The 18,906-nt window shown below is 35.4% G+C and overlaps 2 protein-coding genes across 2 annotated transcripts; both read left to right on the top strand.

Annotated features, from left to right (window-relative positions):
• The first annotated feature begins 474 nt into the window (after window positions 1–474).
• LOC147400646 (NADH--cytochrome b5 reductase 1-like) lies at window positions 475–12,846 on the top strand. Its single transcript, XM_086446419.1, has 9 exons — window positions 475–753; window positions 5,236–5,377; window positions 6,252–6,342; window positions 6,442–6,519; window positions 7,732–7,812; window positions 7,931–8,020; window positions 10,509–10,574; window positions 11,931–12,017; window positions 12,561–12,846. The coding sequence occupies exons 1-9, from the start codon at window positions 648–650 to the stop codon at window positions 12,651–12,653; spliced, it is 834 nt and encodes a 277-aa protein (XP_086302545.1). The 5' UTR covers window positions 475–647; the 3' UTR covers window positions 12,654–12,846.
• A 3,366-nt stretch (window positions 12,847–16,212) lies between these two features.
• Window positions 16,213–18,605, top strand: CDC45 (cell division cycle 45). Its single transcript, XM_086446418.1, has 2 exons — window positions 16,213–16,341; window positions 16,561–18,605. The coding sequence occupies exon 2, from the start codon at window positions 16,655–16,657 to the stop codon at window positions 18,443–18,445; it is 1,791 nt and encodes a 596-aa protein (XP_086302544.1). The 5' UTR covers window positions 16,213–16,341; window positions 16,561–16,654; the 3' UTR covers window positions 18,446–18,605.
• Window positions 18,606–18,906: the final 301 nt, after the last annotated feature.

Raw genomic sequence — 18,906 nt, 5'->3', positions numbered from 1 at the left:
TCAACCATCAAACTCAATCAAATGGTATTTTATTAATTAATAATTGATCATAAAATGATAAACAGATCACACCCCTTAAAAGGTAAAAATGTAATGTCATGAAAATTATTTCGTGTATTTTAAGTAAAAAATGAATAAAATGTGCGTTTACGAATTTTTATAAAATTTGATCGAAAAAGACGTTTATTGTAACATATTATATGCTATAAAGTGTAAACTTGTAAGTTATAATGAATAATACAAATCTAATTTTGAAGTGCTATGCTTCAAAATTTCAGAGGTACCTTAATATTTTTTCAAGTGATGATTTGACTCTTGACTTTGGCCTTCTTTTAAGAATCAATTTTTTTTTTTTTTTTTAATTATAATCCAAAATCTATCACCCACCAAACGTAATTAAAGGGCACTTCAGTAATTCACAAAATATTGTCAGTCTCAAGTCTCAATTTAAGCTAGGAAAGGTAGGAGAGAGAGAAAGACATATGGTGTGCCCCACAAGAGGGGGTTGGTAGAGCAGATCTCTCTTACCTACGCTGCTTCTCTGCCACTATTATAATCGGAGAAGGAGAAGAAGAAGAAAACAAACCAACCCAACAGAGCAAAAACATTTGAAACAAATCTCTGTTAGGGTTTCTTAGGTGCATCAAATGGAGTTCTTAGAGAACACCAGAATCGAAATACTGGGTGTTGCTGTAGCTCTTGTTGCCATCAGTGCTGGTGCTGCTTATATCTATTTTACCAAGAAACCCAAAGGTATAAACTTCTTCACTTGAGCTCATTTATTTTAGTTTAATAAATTGGATGTTGTTTGATTCATTGTTTCCTTGATTGGGTTGTTGAAGATTAATCTGATTGTGTTGTTGATATCTGCATTATTGGGCTAATTAGATGAAGTTTTGCTGTTTTTTTTTTTTAAATGAGTCACTCACTCACCTGAACTCATAATTGGGTTAAAATATAATATTTTTTTTAAACATAGTTGAGTTAATTAGATGAAGCTTTGTTATTTTTTTCCCCTGCATTTAAACATGAATTAAAATATAAAAGTAGGAAAATTAAAATAATTCTATTGTTACGATAACTTCGAGGGGGGAGTGCCTCCTGATGGACTTCTCTTGAATATTTCTTTGAATCCCTAAAACCCCCTTTTTATAATGTACTTTCCAAACACAAGATAGGAAAACCATACAGAGATAATCAATCACATCCTTCCTTAAATCTCCAAGAATCCTAATCCAATAAAACTCGATCATATTCGATACGATATTAAATATTGAATCTAATACAAGATTCATGTTAGGGGGTGGCCGCTTTTTACACTGGCTACCACTTGATACAACCTTCCTCTTTTATGTGGCAATGTAGTCTAATATTGGATTTCAGGATAATAGGATATACACAACTAGGAAAATTCATTATCCTTGGAAACAATTCTTTTTCTGAGTATACTCAAAAGGTGTAGGATGGAGAGAATTCCCCACAACCCCCAAGAAATGAAAATAAATGATAACCTTTGAAAACCAATTTAAATGTCGTCTGCCAATAGTATCTGTTTCGAGAGAGACTATTGTATCATATGTCATCCCCCGGTAATTTGATGAGAGTTGGTTGTTGCATATTGGGAATAATGGATTATCATATTTGTTTCGAGAGGACTGTTATATTATACATCTTCCCCTGGTAATTTGGTGGGAGTTGATTGTTGCATTTTGGGAATAGTGGATTGTCTAAGTCCTGAAGAAAATAATGGAAATGTTACTTGGAAGTGATGTGGGAGCCTTAGTAGTGAATAAACAAATATCTGTTTGCTAGTGTGACATTCAGGGGCAAAGCCATGATATTTGGTCAATGGGGGCTAAGTGCTAACGATGGTTGTGATTTTTAGTCTTCAATGTCTTATAGTAACCCCTGATTTTTCTACCCAAAAATCCAGTCTTGTTCTTGTGGTTTGAAGGTTGAAGAAGATAGGATCTGACAACATATAAAGTGGGTGAAAATTCTTACGCTCTTATTGGAGATGATTGGTTTTGGGGATAGAAACAAGAGTTGGGAATAACAAATAAGAGTTCTTGAGATTGAATAGATGTTTGAGGGTCCTTTGGACATTTTTCATTAGTTTGAGTATAAGAAAATCTAGGTCAAGGGATGCATGTTGCCAGTTTGAAAAACACAAGGGTATCTCTAATATTGATCAAAACATGGGGGGGGGGGGGGGGGGTGGTTAAGTCACCATTTCTTTGTTTTTGTTTTTGTTTTTTTTAAATAAAAGAAAATAAAAAATTCACTGACCTACATGGCTCCGTCCTTGCAAGGAAAAAACTTTGAAGCGGCCAGCCTCCATTCAAAGTTTTGGAGGAACCCTCCCCTTCTCATGACACAAGTTTGCTTTACGTTTTGGTGAATTTTTCAGATCTCCCTCTATTTCATTTTGTTGACATGCCCCTTGACCTTGGTCTTCACGTATCAACTAGAGGAAAATATCTTTAAACCTTTGATTTTTCTTCCCTAAACTAGTCATCTTCACCTTCTTGGATATGATGAAGATGATGATCATGATAATGGTAATGATATGATGATGATGAAGGTGGTGATGATGACAACAATGATGATAACGACAATGGTGGTGAAGATGTTTGTTATATTGACGTGTATGATTATGATAATGATGATGGTGATGAGGTCATTGCGATCATCTTTCAGTAATCTATAAAAAAACAAAGTCAAGAGGTATGTCATCAATTTGAAGAAAATAATGAGGTATCTCAAGTATTCATAAGAACTTTGAAGGATATATCATTATTTTGTAAATTTGAGAAACACAAGGGTTTCTCCAAAAAATTTAAGTGGACTGGTGGCTTCCCAGGCATGCCTGTTGTAAGTTTGAGAAACACAGGGGTTTCTCTAACATCGATCAAAATGTAGGGGCTAAACTATTGATTATTATTTATTTTAGAGATATACTAAGTAGACCTATCTATTGCAATTTTATTACTTACTCAGCAAACCTTGGAGTGTGGCCGGCATCATTTTAAAAGGTTAACTACCTATAATACCTTCTATTCTTTATATCAAATACCTATTATATCCTCTCAACATCCATTCTCTCTCTCAAAAACATTGTTGGGCCCACATGGCCATGTTGGAAATCTAACACCACAACACTCTAAATTTCATGGTAAAACTTGGATTAAAAAAAAATATATTTTTGGGCTTAATCCATGGTTTTGAGGAAAAGAATTGTTGTTGAGAGGTGACAAATGATATAATAGGTATTAGATTTAAAGAATAAAGGGTATTATAGGTATTTAATCTTTTAAAATGACGTAGATCCCACTCCAAGGCTTGTTTAGTAATAAACTTGCTAAAATAAGGTTCCCTTGGAGTTGTCAAAACTCAAAGGGAGTTTTCTTTTTTTAAAGAAAAATGCAAGTCTGCCCAGTAAATCTCTTTTTATTTTTTATTTTATATATATATATATATATATATATATATATATATAAGTTCAATGCCTAAGTGGTTGCACCCCTGCTAGGGATGCAAGTTGTTAGTTTGAAAAACATTGGGGCTATCTTTACTCATCGATTTTTTTTTTCCAAGTCCAATGGGGGCTATAGCCCCCACTCATCCCTATTTGGTTTTGCTCCTGGTGATGTTGAATAGTGTTTTAATGACAACTAGAAGCAGGGGCGGAGCTACATGGGGACAAGTGGGGGCTATAGCCCCCATTGAACTTTTCTGGAAAAAAAAAAATCAAATGTTTAATCCCTCTCTTTGATGGATATCAGAGATTGCTCCTGTGTTTTTCAAACTTTTGGAGAAATCCTCCTAAAATAGAAATGTGATCTAGAACGGTTCCCTGTTCCCATAGCAACTTACGGTGTCTACGTGACACCTTTTTTATTGGGTTGTGTGCCAAACAAAAATGTTTTGAACTCTAACCAAAACGTGCCACCTCACACCTTACCTATTATGTAGGAACAAGATACTGTTTTGGATCCTGATTCTTTAAAAATGAGGATGTCTTTGAGTCAGACTAGCCTGATTAAGTTGTTGGGCTCACACAGATTACCATATTGGCATTCCAACGCATCAGCCTTCTAAATTTTATGGAGAAACTCATTCAATATATATATTAACTGAAATTTAAGGATGTTTTTTTTTTTTTTTTTTGAAAATTTTGAATTTCTTCTTCTTCGAAGTTCTTAGAATTCATCCTCTACAACCATATGACATTGGATCATGTTTTTGGACACCACAAGGTGATACGGTCAAGAAACTTTTTTTTACTTTGTAATGTGTTTCAATGTTTTTATGACTATTTGAGATACCTCCTTATTTTCTTCCAATTGATGACATGCCTATTGACTTTGATGCTTTCCTATAGACTAATGAAAAATGACCCCAATGCCCTCATCACCACCACCATCATCATCATCATCACCACCACCACCACGAGGTTGAAAATGACTAGTTATGAGAAGAAAAAGCAAAGGTTTCAAAGTATTTTTTTTTTCTTTAATTTATAAGTGAAGATTGAGGTCAAGGGGCATGTCAACAAAGTAAAAATGGAGGAATGTCTGAAAATTTCACCAAAATATGGAGCGAGTACATGTCATAGTTTACCCTACAAGTTAGCAACTTTATTATGGAGATCATTAGCTAATCATCATTTACAGTGATGATCCCAACATTGGCATAGAAGGAAATCAAGATTATTGGTTGATGTTAGTACTTAGCCCCCATTGACCAAAAAGCTTGGCTCTGCCCCTGACGAGAAGGGTTCATATTGCATTGAGTAAGGGCGATTTTATCTTTTCATCGGGTGAATACTCAGTGACTCCATGGCCAAAGTGCCACATTTGACTCTCTTTTGATTCTGCTGGGCCGTCAATGTTATTCCTATCCTTTAGTATACTTACATATTGAAAATTAGCCCAAGATTGATTATTAGTAGCTATTGGGTTTGAGCATTTTTCAGGTCAAGAGCTTAAAACACTATTTTATCTTTACCCATTGACTTGGTTCATGATAAAAGAGGCTCAAATCCAATGGCAGGAAATCGTCAATTGGGATGATTTTTGGTATGTAGCTCCACCAAAGCATGGGTCAAAAGTTCATGGGCATTGTTCTCTAAAGATTATGCACCGTGGATCATGCTTTATTAACATATGGAGTTCACAGTTGGAATTTATTTGTTATTTGCTTCCAAAATTACACTGTGATTGGTCTCTGTAGGTTCCTTAGACCCTGAGAAATTCAAGGAGTTCAAACTCGTTAAGCGCACTCAACTCAGCCATAATGTTGCCAAGTTCCGATTTGCTCTTCCAACGACTACTTCGATCTTGGGTCTTCCAATTGGACAGCATATGATTTGCAGGTTAATTTTTTTTATTGTTCTTGTTTCTACGTGCGCAACCCAAAATTGCTTTTTGGAATTTATGAGGATTGATATTAGAAGGGTCATGAAATCTGCATGTCTAACCTCTGTTCTAATCCAGCACCATAACTACTTGATCTTCAAACTCTTTTCGTGATTGCCATATTTTTTGTGGTTGTTCTGATTAAAAAGATTGATTAGATAGTTGGGATCTTTCATGAGTGTGACTAATTGAATGCCGGTTGCATCCAGTTGCACATAGTCACCAAATTTTCCGACTTATTGAAAAAGTCGCAATTAAATCTTGACGCTTTCCTTCACTGATTTAATCACTATTTTTTCAATAAATTGTGACTTTTATGAACTTCAAAATTAAATCACAAACTTTGCGAGTAAATCGAATTAAAATGAAAGATGAAATTGAGCATTAGTAAGAGAAGATGACCTTGACAAAGATGATGAAAACCATTTTATTGATAAAGTATTAGATAATGAGGATGACATTGAATATTTTTATATTTTGAATAATATAAACCTTGAATGTGTTGTGGACTTGTGGTTACATGTTGTGGATGCAAGGATGACATCTATATGGGGATTTGGTGATTTATTATTGTGCTTTAATATGAAATTTGGTGACACAATATGAGAACACCACCTAGTATGAACAATTACACAGATTTAAGCCAAGTCCGATTTCTTTCCCATTTTTTCTCGATTTTACTGATTTTAAAATTTTTTCCCTTGCCGACTTATTTCTGAATCCTGTCTTGGTGACTATGCTTTTGCACATGCCACATGTATGACACTAGTACTTTGGATGGAGGTCTGATTCTATTTCATCATTGTGAATATTCGTTATTTTCTTGAGCAGGGGGAAGGATAGCCTCGGTGATGAAGTTACCAAACCTTATACCCCAACTACTTTGGATTCAGATGTTGGATACTTTGAACTAGTTATAAAGGTATTGATCTGAAAGATTTTATCGTCATTATTATTATTTTCTTTCAGTATTTTGCCCCATTTGACTTTTTAAATGCATTTGATTAATGCGACTAAGTAGATGTATCCACAAGGAAGGATGTCCCACCATTTCCGAGAGATGCGTGTAGGTGATCACCTTTCCGTAAAGGGACCCAAGGTAACATTCTTGCCCCTTTTCAAATGAATTTTGTTAAAAGCAGTCTCTCTCTCTCTCTCTCTCTCTCTCTCAATTCTCCTATATATTGGATTTGAAGAATGTAGTGAAAGTCGAGTGATAAACAGAAAGGGAAGCCCATGCGCTCCTTGTTTGACACCAGTCCCACCTATGTGTGTTTTGCTAATTTATACAGGACAAGAAAGGTCTTGTAAATTAACCAACACCCTTAGACTAGGCAGGTGTGAGACAAGTATGCATTTGCTTCCTTTTTGTCATACAAATGAAGGGCCGAAAATATTATATGGAATCACTATTCTCTTGAAGATAAACACTATTTTTTTTGGTTAATGTAGATAACTTGAAGAGAAACACTTAAGATAACCAATTAGCCATCAACAGAAGCATGACAACTTGTAGAAGGTTTGTTGTTAGAATGTAGTGACGATGACGAAACCATTAATGCATCTCAGCCCAACGTAATTTCTAGACATATCTACCTATTTGGACAAGAATAGTGTAGATCAATCATAGTATTATTTATAGAAACGAATACAATTGTATGTGTCACTTTATTTAAACAAAAAAAATAGTAATAAATTTTGAGATCTGCTATTGGCACTCCAAGTTTTACTTATTACACCCAAAAAAAAAAAAAATCAATGGTGTAAACTGTAGAATAAGTAAATGTGGGGTGCAATAGAAACTCTCTCTCTCTCTTTTTCTTTGTTTAGATTTCTATTTTTTAGATTTAGGATTTTATATGAGCCTAATCCTAGTTGTTAACAACTGCTGAAGTTGTTTGAATGTGTTATAATGCTTTGTAATGTTGAGGTAATAACTTGAACCAAACTTTTGTAATGTTCCAATGGTGTGTTTTAATCTTAATTAAGGTGTGATAAATAATTTTAGAAATTGGGGTGTAATAAGTAAATGTTGGGGTGCCAATAGCAGCTCTCTATTTATCATTATCATTATTATTATTATTAGATGTAAATTTATTGACCACTTATGCAAGTCACCTGTTGGTCTTGCCTTCATCACGCATTCATACATGAACATGTGTCCAAAGTTGCAAGATCCCAACCTAAACTCACCTAAATGCTGCTTCTTTGGGAAAATACAATATTGTGGGTGCTTTAGAAACATTTGTCATGAGTTGTTACACTGTTAATAAACAATATACTAAGCATTATGGAAATTCCATTGTTTCAGGGGCGGTTCAAGTATCAACCTGGACAATTTAGAGCATTTGGGATGCTTGCCGGTGGCTCTGGCATTACTCCGATGTTCCAAGTAAAAAATTGAGGCATTTTTTTAACTTATATCTCTGACCACTTTCTTTCTAAGCGTATTTTCTGCAAAAAAAAATTTCTTGACATGCTTTGGTTTCTGTTTCTGAGCATACTTTTAGGTTGCAAGAGCCATTTTGGAAAACCCGAAAGACAAAACGAGTATACATCTTATTTATGCCAATGTCACATTTGAGGACATTCTTTTGAAGGTAACCTCTCGCTCTCTCTCTCTTGTGGAAATTAACTCGTGAAACTCGGGATGGCCATGTTTCCTACTTGGACCAAGAACAAGTGGAACCTGTTTTGACTATGATACATGGACCAGTTGTGTTGGTTTATAGACACCTCCTAATACATGGGCAAGGTTTCTGACATGAAAATTCTTAAAAAGGGTTAGGGGTTTCGTTAACATGTGCCCTAAGGGCACACATTAAGATGCATTAAATACACCTTAGAAATAAGCATTTGAGGGTATTTTTTGGTAGGAAAAAAATTGAGGGCATTTTTGGTAGGCAAAATCAAGTTTCGAGGTTTGTTTAATGCATCTTAACATGTGCCCTTAGGGCACATGTTAACAAAATCCAAGGTTTAGAACATAAAATTTTGCCATTAATGTGTGTTGATAAGTAATTAAAGATTATATACATGAGAAGATAAAAGGACATATAAGGCTTTTGTGCTGTCCTTGCAACTTTTGGCCTATGGAGTTGGCAGTTATTAGTAGTCCTCACTTCAATATACACGATCGAACAGAAAATTTCTTCTTGTTTGACATATCTTTAGTATGATCAATTGTGTTGGCATTATAGGCACATTTGGGAACAAAGCCCCCAAGATGATTTTAAGTGAAAATCCTTCAACAACTGAAAAAGCACATTTATGATAAAAATTCTTGTATAAATCAGGTACTTTTTACTGCGTTATCATCCAAAGAAATAACGTTACTCGACAGAAACAGCCCTCCCTAAAAGCCCAAGAGGTGGGACAATAAGCATCGAGAAGCACAAAGGGGAAATAAAAGAGCACCAAAGGAAAAGAAAGAACAAATTCTGAATTGTCTTCTACAATCCCATTTTCAAATTTACTTTTTTTCCTTATGTTACAACTTCCAAAAAATACCCACCACATTCAAATGAGTAAACTAGATTGATTCCCTAACCATTAAGAGTTCTTTCCCACCCATTAAAAAAAAGAAAAACCATAAAGAGTTCTTCAAAACTTTGGAACCACATCAACCCCAATTCTAGCATGGAACTTTCTAATAGGAGTGTTTTCATTCATTGCTTTACTATAGAGGTCAGGAAAGCTGAGCAAAAGGGATTAGGCAATCACAAATCGTATTCTATTACCTGCATATACCTCACTAGATCGCTTTTCCTTTTGGGTATGCTTGTGTGTATGGGGGTGGGTGGTCATGCATTTTTGTAAATTTCACTCACGCATCGACACCGTATGGAAGGGCAATAATATTCCCATAAAAAATTGTGAAGCTGCCGCCTATGCAGTGGGATGTGAACCAAGATATTTGGAATACTCTACCATCAATTAATGTGGCGCCTACGTCCTCCAATATAGGTGGCAACTTCTGTGTTGGGGAAGTGTAACAGGAGAAAACAAATAAGAAAAACGATCACACAAGAACACAAGATTTACGTGGTTTGGCAAATTTCCTATGTCCCGGAGGAGAGGGAGAAAAAATCCACTATCAACAATAAAGATTATAGACTCTTGTCATCTGCTGCAAGGAACCTCACAGAGCAAAAACAGAATAAACCCTACTTGAAAATACAATATATACCCCAAAAAAATTGCCTTGGGGGCATTGCCCCCAAACCCCCTCAGGGGCCTAGTCCGGTAATCTGACCCGGTTCAGGCCAAGCCCACTCTGATTCAGAAAAGGTCCCTCTTGATACTATTTTGCCTCTTGAAGCCCAAGACCAATAAGAATACTAGACATCTCACAACACAGCTCCTATAGAGGAAATTAATTAGACAAAATGTGGAGCCTCTTCAAGTCCATGCATCCAGCCCATTACTTCCTCTAATAACATCCCAGTGTTCTAGCCTCAAAGAACTCGATCCGACCTTCTTCATATTAGGTAGTATGGATTCACATTTGAGCTTTTCTCACCAACATCTTCAATGTTATTAAAGCGTTATTGTGGCATGGGTCATTCACCATTAATGAAAACCAACATATCTTAGCTCTCGATGAGGCCTTTAACCTGTATTTTCCAGAGGAGGAAGTTGGATTGTGTCAATTTTATTGATACAAAGTTAACGTGGAAGGGTAGGGATATTTTGGTGATGATGAAGAGCTTTTGAAAGCCATGATGACATGACAAGAAGCTTTCTATGAGCTCACTTTGGCACTCACCAACTGAAAGGTGAGTCTTAAGAGACGTTTCTCAATATTTAAAACATTGGATATTACATGTACATATCATATAAGGATTTGGTTTCCCCTATCAATTATGGAAACCAATCCACAAAGAAAGACCTTTTTAGAAGTCTCAGCGTTGTGATAAATAGAGAAATAATAATTTTTGTCATTGTTTTGGTTTTTTCAAGTTTGCAATCCAAAATGATTAAAAGGTAAACAAAAATTAAATTTGGATTATGTATGATGCAATACTTTAGGATTTGGAATTGTCTACAATTAAAATGTGTCAAAACTAATTTATTTGATATTTGCAGGAAGAGCTAGATGGCCTTGCTAGAAACTACCCTAACCGCTTCAAAGTGTACTACGTTCTAAATCAGGTCTGTGGCCTACTCTTATGTCTTTCATTAATTATAATAGTTTCGAATCTTCGAGTAGTTTTGTGTTGGAAGAAAACATAGATGTCTTTAATCTCATTTTCAGGGAATAAATAGTAAAAGTGTTCGTTGTCAAGATAAGTCACTTAGGCAAATTGGTAATAGGATTCCACCAATATTTACTGTTCAATAGATGAGACACCTCTTGGATGAGTTGTAACCCCCAAATCATACCTATTAGGTGATACTAGTCATCTTATATTGATTTATTTTCCTTTAATTACAATCAAAGAAAGATATAATTGAATGGACATGATCGTCTATACAAGACACAGCCCAACACTTCGATGTATGGATCAAAGGCACAAGCAGCGGTCCATAAGCTAGTAAGGGATTGATATAAATAGCAATTTTTATAAGACTTCCATCGGACCTTCATCTAGATAAAATATTTATACATGAATCACATGCATTGGGTTGGGCATGGTTATGGGGATTTGCCGTATTAGATGATTTTAATGAAATTTCACTATAGACGTATTTTTGGATGTTTCACTTTATATTATTTTTACCATACATAAATGAATAGAAAAATTGAGATTCATCAAGTGGTTACTCACGTCATTATCTATTATTAACGAGGAATAAATAAACCCGACCAACCCGATCAACCTGACTTGGGTTGGGTGAAGGCATGGGTTGATCCCCAACCCTGCCCAACCCACCTGAGTTGCAGCTCTTCCATTCAAGTTTTGGCGTACTCTGGTAACATATTTAAGCCATCTCTCAGTCTCAGACTATTAAATTAGCCCTTCTACTTTTGTTTCAGTAAAGATATCGTAATCCTTGTTTACTTTCAAAATTTCCTCTAGTTATTTGCAGTCACAAAGTTGGAGTGCGGGTTTAAATTGGCAAGGGAAAACTTCAGGAAAAACATTGAAAACGGGAAAACGAGAAAAATAAAAGATATATATATATATATATATTAAAAATTATGAAAAAAATATATATCTAATGAAAATTCATAAAATCAAGTTATTATCATCAAATCCCATATTTTTACATTTATGAATCACCAAATTCTATTATGTATCAAATCCCACATTGAAAAACAAGAAAGTATTTAATTTTTTTCCTGTGATAAAAAAAAAAGGGGAATAAAATGGTGTTTTCTTGTCACAAATGAAAAAGGCGCATCTTTTAATCATCAGAGATGCAAGACGCGTTTTAAATGCGTTTTTTTTTTTTTTTTCAAAAAGTCACTGTTTTTCATTACTATGGTTATTTGCTTGTATTTGATTTTTATTGCTGCCGCCTTTCTCTCACGAGTCATAACTGTTTGCTTGTTTACTTCCTCAGCCTCCCGAAGTATGGAATGGTGGAGTAGGGTTTGTGTCCAAAGAAATGATCGAAACCCACTGCCCAGCTCCAGCATCTGATATCCAGGTAGACTTCACAAGTAATCTGGTTCGATTTCTCTTCCTATGCAGCAACACAGCTTTTATAGAGATGCTAGTGGCACCCCAACTTTTACTTATTACACCCCAATTTATGAAATTATTTACCACACTCCAATTAAAGATTAAAACACACCATTCAAACATGACAAAGGTTTGGCTCAAATTATAATCTCAACATTACAAAACATTATAAAACTTGTTCAAACAATTTCAGTAGTTTACCATTATGATTATACTCATATAAACTCTCATAACCAAAAAATAGAAATCTAACCCAAAAAAAAAAAAAAAAAAACCATAGAAAGCTTCTATTGGCACCCTGACTTTTACTTATTCTCAACCATTCACTTATTTTCTTTAATTTTTTAATTGGGGTGTAATAAGTAAAATTTGAGGTGCCAATAGAAACCTTCAACCAACAAATCTCTCTGCTGATATGAGGCTTTAATAAACATTCCCTTTCTTATTTGGTTTACATGATTCACGTGATTGAGTGCACGTAACTGAGAAGCGATCTTGTAATTTGTAGATCTTGAGGTGTGGCCCACCACCCATGAACAAGGCCATGGCAGCTCACCTTGATGCTCTCGGATACACTTCAGCGATGCATTTCCAGTTCTGAGGCTTTTTCACTGGTTTTCTGCTTTTCTCCATTCTCTACTGTCCCTTCAATTGGTTGAACAGTTCCACATTTTATTTATATTATGTAAGTTTAGTTTACCTTCTTTGATTAGAACTGTTCAACTTGTGAGCTGTTTTAGAATACTTTCTCCTCTTTAACTTAGTTTTAGATAATAAGTTTTTTCCTGAATACATGTGCAATTGCCATACTAAATTAAGGTTTCTGATAGAGAAATTCTATTGGCATGTCTATTTGTACTTACAACACACCAATTCTTTTGAAATTTTACTATAGATTGATGTATTACAAGTAAAAGTTGGTGGGTTAATAATAGATCTCATTCACAAAATTCATTGAATAAGACTTTGAACAATGATGACAACGATGATGAGTTCTTCAAGAAATTAAGAGTGTCTCGTTCCTATAGAATAGAAACATTGTCTACATGACATGTTTTCTTAAGAATTAAGACACATTGGACTCCTAACTAAGCCATTTTTTGTATGGCACGCAGCCTAATATGTATTTTGGTAAGAATTTAAGACATGTTGGGCTCTTAACTAAGCTGTTTTTTATATGGCACATAGCCCAATGTGTTTGTTTTCCAGCAAATCGCGATTCTTAGTAGAAGTGCGAAGTCAAAAATGGGCTTAAGTGAGAAGTGATTTAGACCCACTTCTGGCTTCACGTATTTGCGGCTAACATTTCCATACGTTAAACTTTCATTTTGTTCCACATTTTCATGAGGTGCAACAAATGAGAAGATTGCCGTCTTCTTCGTTAGGGATTAATCCTTGAAATCCCAAAAATGGTAAAAATTTCAAAAATAGCAGAAGATTAATAAACTTACCCAAATAGGTTAATACCTCTAACATAATAGATTCTCAATTTAATTTCAAAATCTTGCTAAAATTAGTGTAAGTTTTTAAAGTTTGGACTGAAATTTGACCATAGAAATGATCTCTTTTTTAGATGTTTTTTAGAACAAATATTGTAGATATTGTTTTTAACAACTTTACATTTGTTATTTCATCTTAATTTTTGAGAGCTGTTATTAACACACCAATCCATATGTAAATAGCTGCTTAATTTCAAAAGGATTGGTGTGTTGTAAGTAAAAGTTGTTGTGCAATAGACTTTTCTAGTTTGATTTAAAAAAAAAAAAAAACAGAAGAAAATCATCTTCAAATAATAAATGAGATATACATTGAATTTTCTTTTAACCTTTATTACTACTTCAATTGAATCCCGGAATTATGGATTGGATCATATTGAAATACTAGTCTCTTTTTACCCCTTTGATAGCCCTAACTATCATGGTTTTAAATCTTGTCCGATACGTCTCACTATCGTCCACGAACGAGATGGATAGACAAGTCATTGTTGAATCAGACGATTCAAACGTATTGAAAAACTAGTTCTAGACGATTTGGTCTTGTTCATGGATGAGACGAGGCGAGATGTCAAAACAAGTTTAAAAACCATGCTACCTATGCGAGCTTCTTTAAGGGAGGTTTTTTTTAATAACATAAATATAGAGATGCTTCCGCTTGGGTTGGTGTTAGTTAAGTAAGAAGCCTTTCTCTCTGGGTTATGACCTGTCCTCGATCACTCCTTTCCGAAATTAGCCGTTGACACCGTTAGCCTACGGACTGATTACCGGTATACGAATACTTAAGATGGATTAGTCATTTTCACATCGAATGAATGATCTCAACCCATGTAATTAAATTCATTTATACTCGACCGAATGGTGAATTGGTACAAAACAAACCAGTTTGCAGTACGATTCGTACTAGGTTTGTAGAATACAACTAATTGTAGTTTAATAACTAACGTTCGAATTCAACCATTTTGGTCAGTTGAATTTGGCAACCAATTTTTTTTAAAGATAAAATGCATTTTTGTGTGGAGACATTAGATTGCACTTTAATTTAACTCTTAATTTTTAAATATTACAGTTGTACATGTAACTTGCACACTTTGAACTATATACATGAATTGGCAAATCAAGTGAGTGGACCTGTTAGGACCATGGTTTCAAAACTTGTCCAAGACCGAGACGTATTTCCCAAGTCGTCTCAGTATCAGGCATGGGCGAGACGGACGGACAAGTCAATTTTTTGGATGAGATATTAAAACCCTTGTTCATTTTTTAAGAACGAGACGTCTCATATGTAATGAAAAACTTGTCCGAGACAAGACGTGAAACTGAGTTTTAAAATCATGATGAGGACCAACAAACAAATTATCTTTGTCTACAACTACAAATCAGGTTTGTTTTAGAGAGGCAAGCCCAAACCCAAATTCAAACCTAGCGAATCGACCAACTAGGGTAACATATATCACAACCTTCAGATTGAATCATCTTTTGTGGACCTCACCACTTGTTTTTGGCTATCAACTGATTGGTCAACAACATCCAATCAATCAATCTGGTCATCACCTTTTTTAAATTGAGAGCTGCTATAGGCACCCCAATGTTTACTTATCACACTCCAATTAAAAATAAAGAAAATAAGTTAAGGATGAATCTCTATTTCATGTGCGGAGTCTGACAAAATTTCGATTTTAGTACACTGTTTATTTTAATTTATCAATGAATTCGTTGATTACAAAAATAACTAATTCACTAGAAAAACATGCTTTGAGAATTAAAATGAACAATATACCAAAATCAGGATTTGGACATAAGCTGTGCAAAATCCCAAAAATTAATGGTTGAGAATGAATAAAAGTTGGGGTGCTAATAAATTTTTTTTATTTAAAATTTTATATGAGCCTAATCATAATTGTAAACAACTACTGAAATACCACTAAAATTGTTTGAAGTCTGACAAGTACAATTTGGGGTGCTAATAACAGCTCTTTTGCAATTTGATGCTAGCACACATGGCATTAGACGCTCTAGTGAGCTCATGATTTTTAAACTCGTCCAAGACCGAGACGTATCGCCCGAGTTAACTTGGTATCAGAGCTGAATGAGACCAACTCACAAAGTCATTTTTTGATGGAGATCTACGAGTCACAGTTCAATTTATTAATTTGTCTCATGAGATGTCTCAAACGTATCGAAAAACTCATCCGAGACGACTCGGTATTGAATTTGAATGAGACGAGACGAAATACCGAATTTAAAAACCATGAGTGTGCTATGACTTAATAAGGCCCACCCTCTGAATTTTATACTTTGGAAATTGGAATTTGAGGGTATTTTGGCAAAAAGTAAAATTTTAAGGACATTTTGGATATAAAATTCAATTATCAAAGTGTATTTATTGCAATCTAACGAATGCCTTTATGGCACACGTTAATAAGACACTTTGATTATTTGGAGCATTCTTCATCTGTGCGTTTGAGTTTTGAAAATTTGTAGGTCCCACCGCATGTGCCTCACGTGTGAATTGTTCATTAGAGGAAGAGGGGTAAAATAGTAATTCCATACATTTCTGCTTCCGAACTCGCCAAGCCGCGAAGCCAAAAGATTTCGCGGGTAGTTAGGAAATTTCAAATTTTCAATTAACGTTCAAAATGCAAAAGTATTCAAATTTGCTCAAATCTCTCTCTCTCTCTCTCTCTCTCTCTCTCTCTCTCCATTCCAGATCTTCGACGGAAAACCTAGGAAGACGAAGAACAAGGATTAACATCTCGTTTTAACAGAAACCCAATTTGATTCAACCATTTTCAGGTACTCTAACTCTTCCCATTTCAACAAATCCTCTCCAAATATGTTTAATTCCATCTATCTTTCTTAATTTTTCTCATATGGGCTTTTAGATGTATAATTAGATCTTCAGGAACCTGGTAGATAAATTAAATCTGGGTTTCTTGAATTCTGATCTACAGATCAACGGGAATCAATCGAATTTTGAGATAATTTCGTGTTTCTTTGAATTTTGATTTACAGATCAATGGGTATCAATGGAATTTTGGGATAATTTCATATTTTCCTGCAAAATTACATCTTTTTGTCCAAAACTAGGATACTCACTTGAGAAATCATGGTGAGGGAACAAAGGATTGAATCCTTCTATGCTCGATTACGTGAATCAGCCTCAGTTTCGCCTTCTTCTCCTTTACTAATTTTCCCATCAACGTCAGATGTCGATTCTCTTTGTGCCCTAAAGATTATATTTCATGTCTTAGAGTCCGATTCCATACGCTATGCTTGTTACCCGGTTTCATCATTTAGAGAAATCTACAAGTATGTGGGCCCAGATCTTCGATCCTCTGATCAACCCATATCAATTCTCCTCGTAAATTGGGGATGCCATCGTGACCTACGTCAGGTTCTCGATTTAGGTCCCACCGCTCGTGTTTTTGTCGTTGATAGCCATCGTCCGATCCATCTTCACAATCTCAATGATCAGAATGATCGTGTCGTCGTTCTTTACACCCGCGATGATGAACACCAAGCCGATTTGTCTTACGATTTTGATGTCTCTGCCCTTGCCAATGCATCGGACTTAAATAGTGATGATGAGATCGATGAGAATTCTGATGATAGTGAGAGTGAGAGTGAAAGTGAGGAAGAAGAAGATGGTCGTGGCGGTGGTGGATCACGAAGAAAGCGGAGAAAAGTATCCAATGAATCAGAAGCGGACCCAATTCAGCTTTTCAAGAAACTGAAAAAGGAGTACTATCATTTGGGCACTTTTCATGGTAAACCATCAGGTTGTTTAATGTTCGATCTATCACATTGTCTTCGAAAGAACACAAATGAGTTGCTTTGGTTAGCTTGTGTTTCACTAACCGATCAATTTGTCCATGAGAGACTAACCAATGAGAGGTATCAAGCTGGAGTGATGGAGCTCGAACAACATATCAATAGCTCCGGGAATTTGGATGCAATAACTTCAGTGACACTCAAAGATGGGACAAAGATCAGAGCACCCGATGCCTTGAGAATTGCTTATGAAGATGAACCAAGACTTATGCTTTTAAGGGAGTGGAATTTGTTCGATTCAATGCTATGTTCTTCCTACATTGCACCCAAACTAAAGACTTGGAGCGACAATGGGTTGAAGAAACTTAAGCTTCTTTTGGCTCGAATGGGATTTGCACTCATCGACTGCCAACAAAAATTTCAGTACATGAACCATGAAGTTAAACGAAAAATGAAAGACGAGTTCGAACGGTTTCTACCTGAGTATGGGCTAACTGAATTCTACTACCGAAGCTTCTTACGATTACATGGCTATAGTTCTAAGGTATCTGCTGCTGATGTTGTGTATGGGGTTACTGCATTGCTTGAAACATTTGTACAATCGGATGGGTCTTGTGTTCAAGGACAATTCGGGGTGGCCTATGATGCTTTATCGTTGAGTAATCTCGATATGTTGAGAAGGGGAATGCAAAACGCGATTAAAGTACAACGGGCAATTATTAGGCAAGGAAGTGCAGCTATAACTAAGAGTGGGTCTATACGAAGCGGGAGAAAGTTTAGATGGGTGAAGCTTGAAGATGCAGTGGACACGAAACTGTTGGGCTATCCTCAAGCCTTAACCAAATTCTGTTATTTCTTGATGGATGCTTTGCGTGAGAAGGGTGCAAAGATGAAGCCTTTAATATGTGCTTGCTTAACTCAACAGCCCAACAAGGTTTTGATTGTTGGGGTATGTGGGAAGCCACGGCTTGGCGCGGTTCAAGGGAATGCATTTGGGGCTGCATTTAGGGCTGCAACGGAGGAAATTGGAGCAGAGTTCTTTCATGAGTTGTTTGAGTCATCGTGGATTGTTTTGGATGCTGTTGCTGTTAATTCTTTTATGATTAGGATAACTGAGAAGCTTTGATGTGGAGCTTTAATTGTGTTTAAAATTTCATCCAAGTGAGTCTCTTTTTCTCTATCATTAATCTCTACTACATGTATGTTCTTGAGAAAGACATTTGTTGTTGCAAAATTAACAATCTATAAGCTCTCCAATTCATCTACTCTAAATACATAAAGTGAAAGTTATGGCTTAAAATATGTGATCGCACATCACACAACATAGCATATGTTATTTGATAACGTTGGCCTTAAATGTAAGGATAAATGCTCGTGCATAAACAAAGTTCTAAATTACAAAAGTGATCGAAAGTTCAACTTTGCAAGATGAACAAAGTCATCAACTTTCCCTAATTTTTTCTTAGAAGTGATCACCTCATATGGAAAACCAAACATTTTACACATGAGCCCTTTCAGAGACCCATTGCACAAGTTAAAGCTTTGACAACTTTCAAGTTTCAACCATGCTCCTAGATTCCAATTAAT

Source organism: Akebia trifoliata, chromosome 6 (genome assembly GCF_017979445.1).
Source record: "Akebia trifoliata isolate Shusen 1 chromosome 6, ASM1797944v1, whole genome shotgun sequence".
NCBI classification, from domain to species: domain Eukaryota; kingdom Viridiplantae; phylum Streptophyta; class Magnoliopsida; order Ranunculales; family Lardizabalaceae; genus Akebia; species Akebia trifoliata.
This window is presented reverse-complemented; position numbering and strand designations above follow the sequence as displayed.

Coding starts and splice junctions, on each gene's coding strand:
- LOC147400646 (XM_086446419.1), top strand. CDS start 648: ATGGAGTTCTTAGAGAACACCAGAATCGAAATACTGGGTGTTGCTGTA. Junction 6,520..7,731: donor TTTCCGTAAAGGGACCCAAG/GTAACATTCTTG, acceptor CCATTGTTTCAG/GGGCGGTTCAAGTATCAACC. Junction 7,813..7,930: donor GCATTACTCCGATGTTCCAA/GTAAAAAATTGA, acceptor GCATACTTTTAG/GTTGCAAGAGCCATTTTGGA.
- CDC45 (XM_086446418.1), top strand. CDS start 16,655: ATGGTGAGGGAACAAAGGATTGAATCCTTCTATGCTCGATTACGTGAA.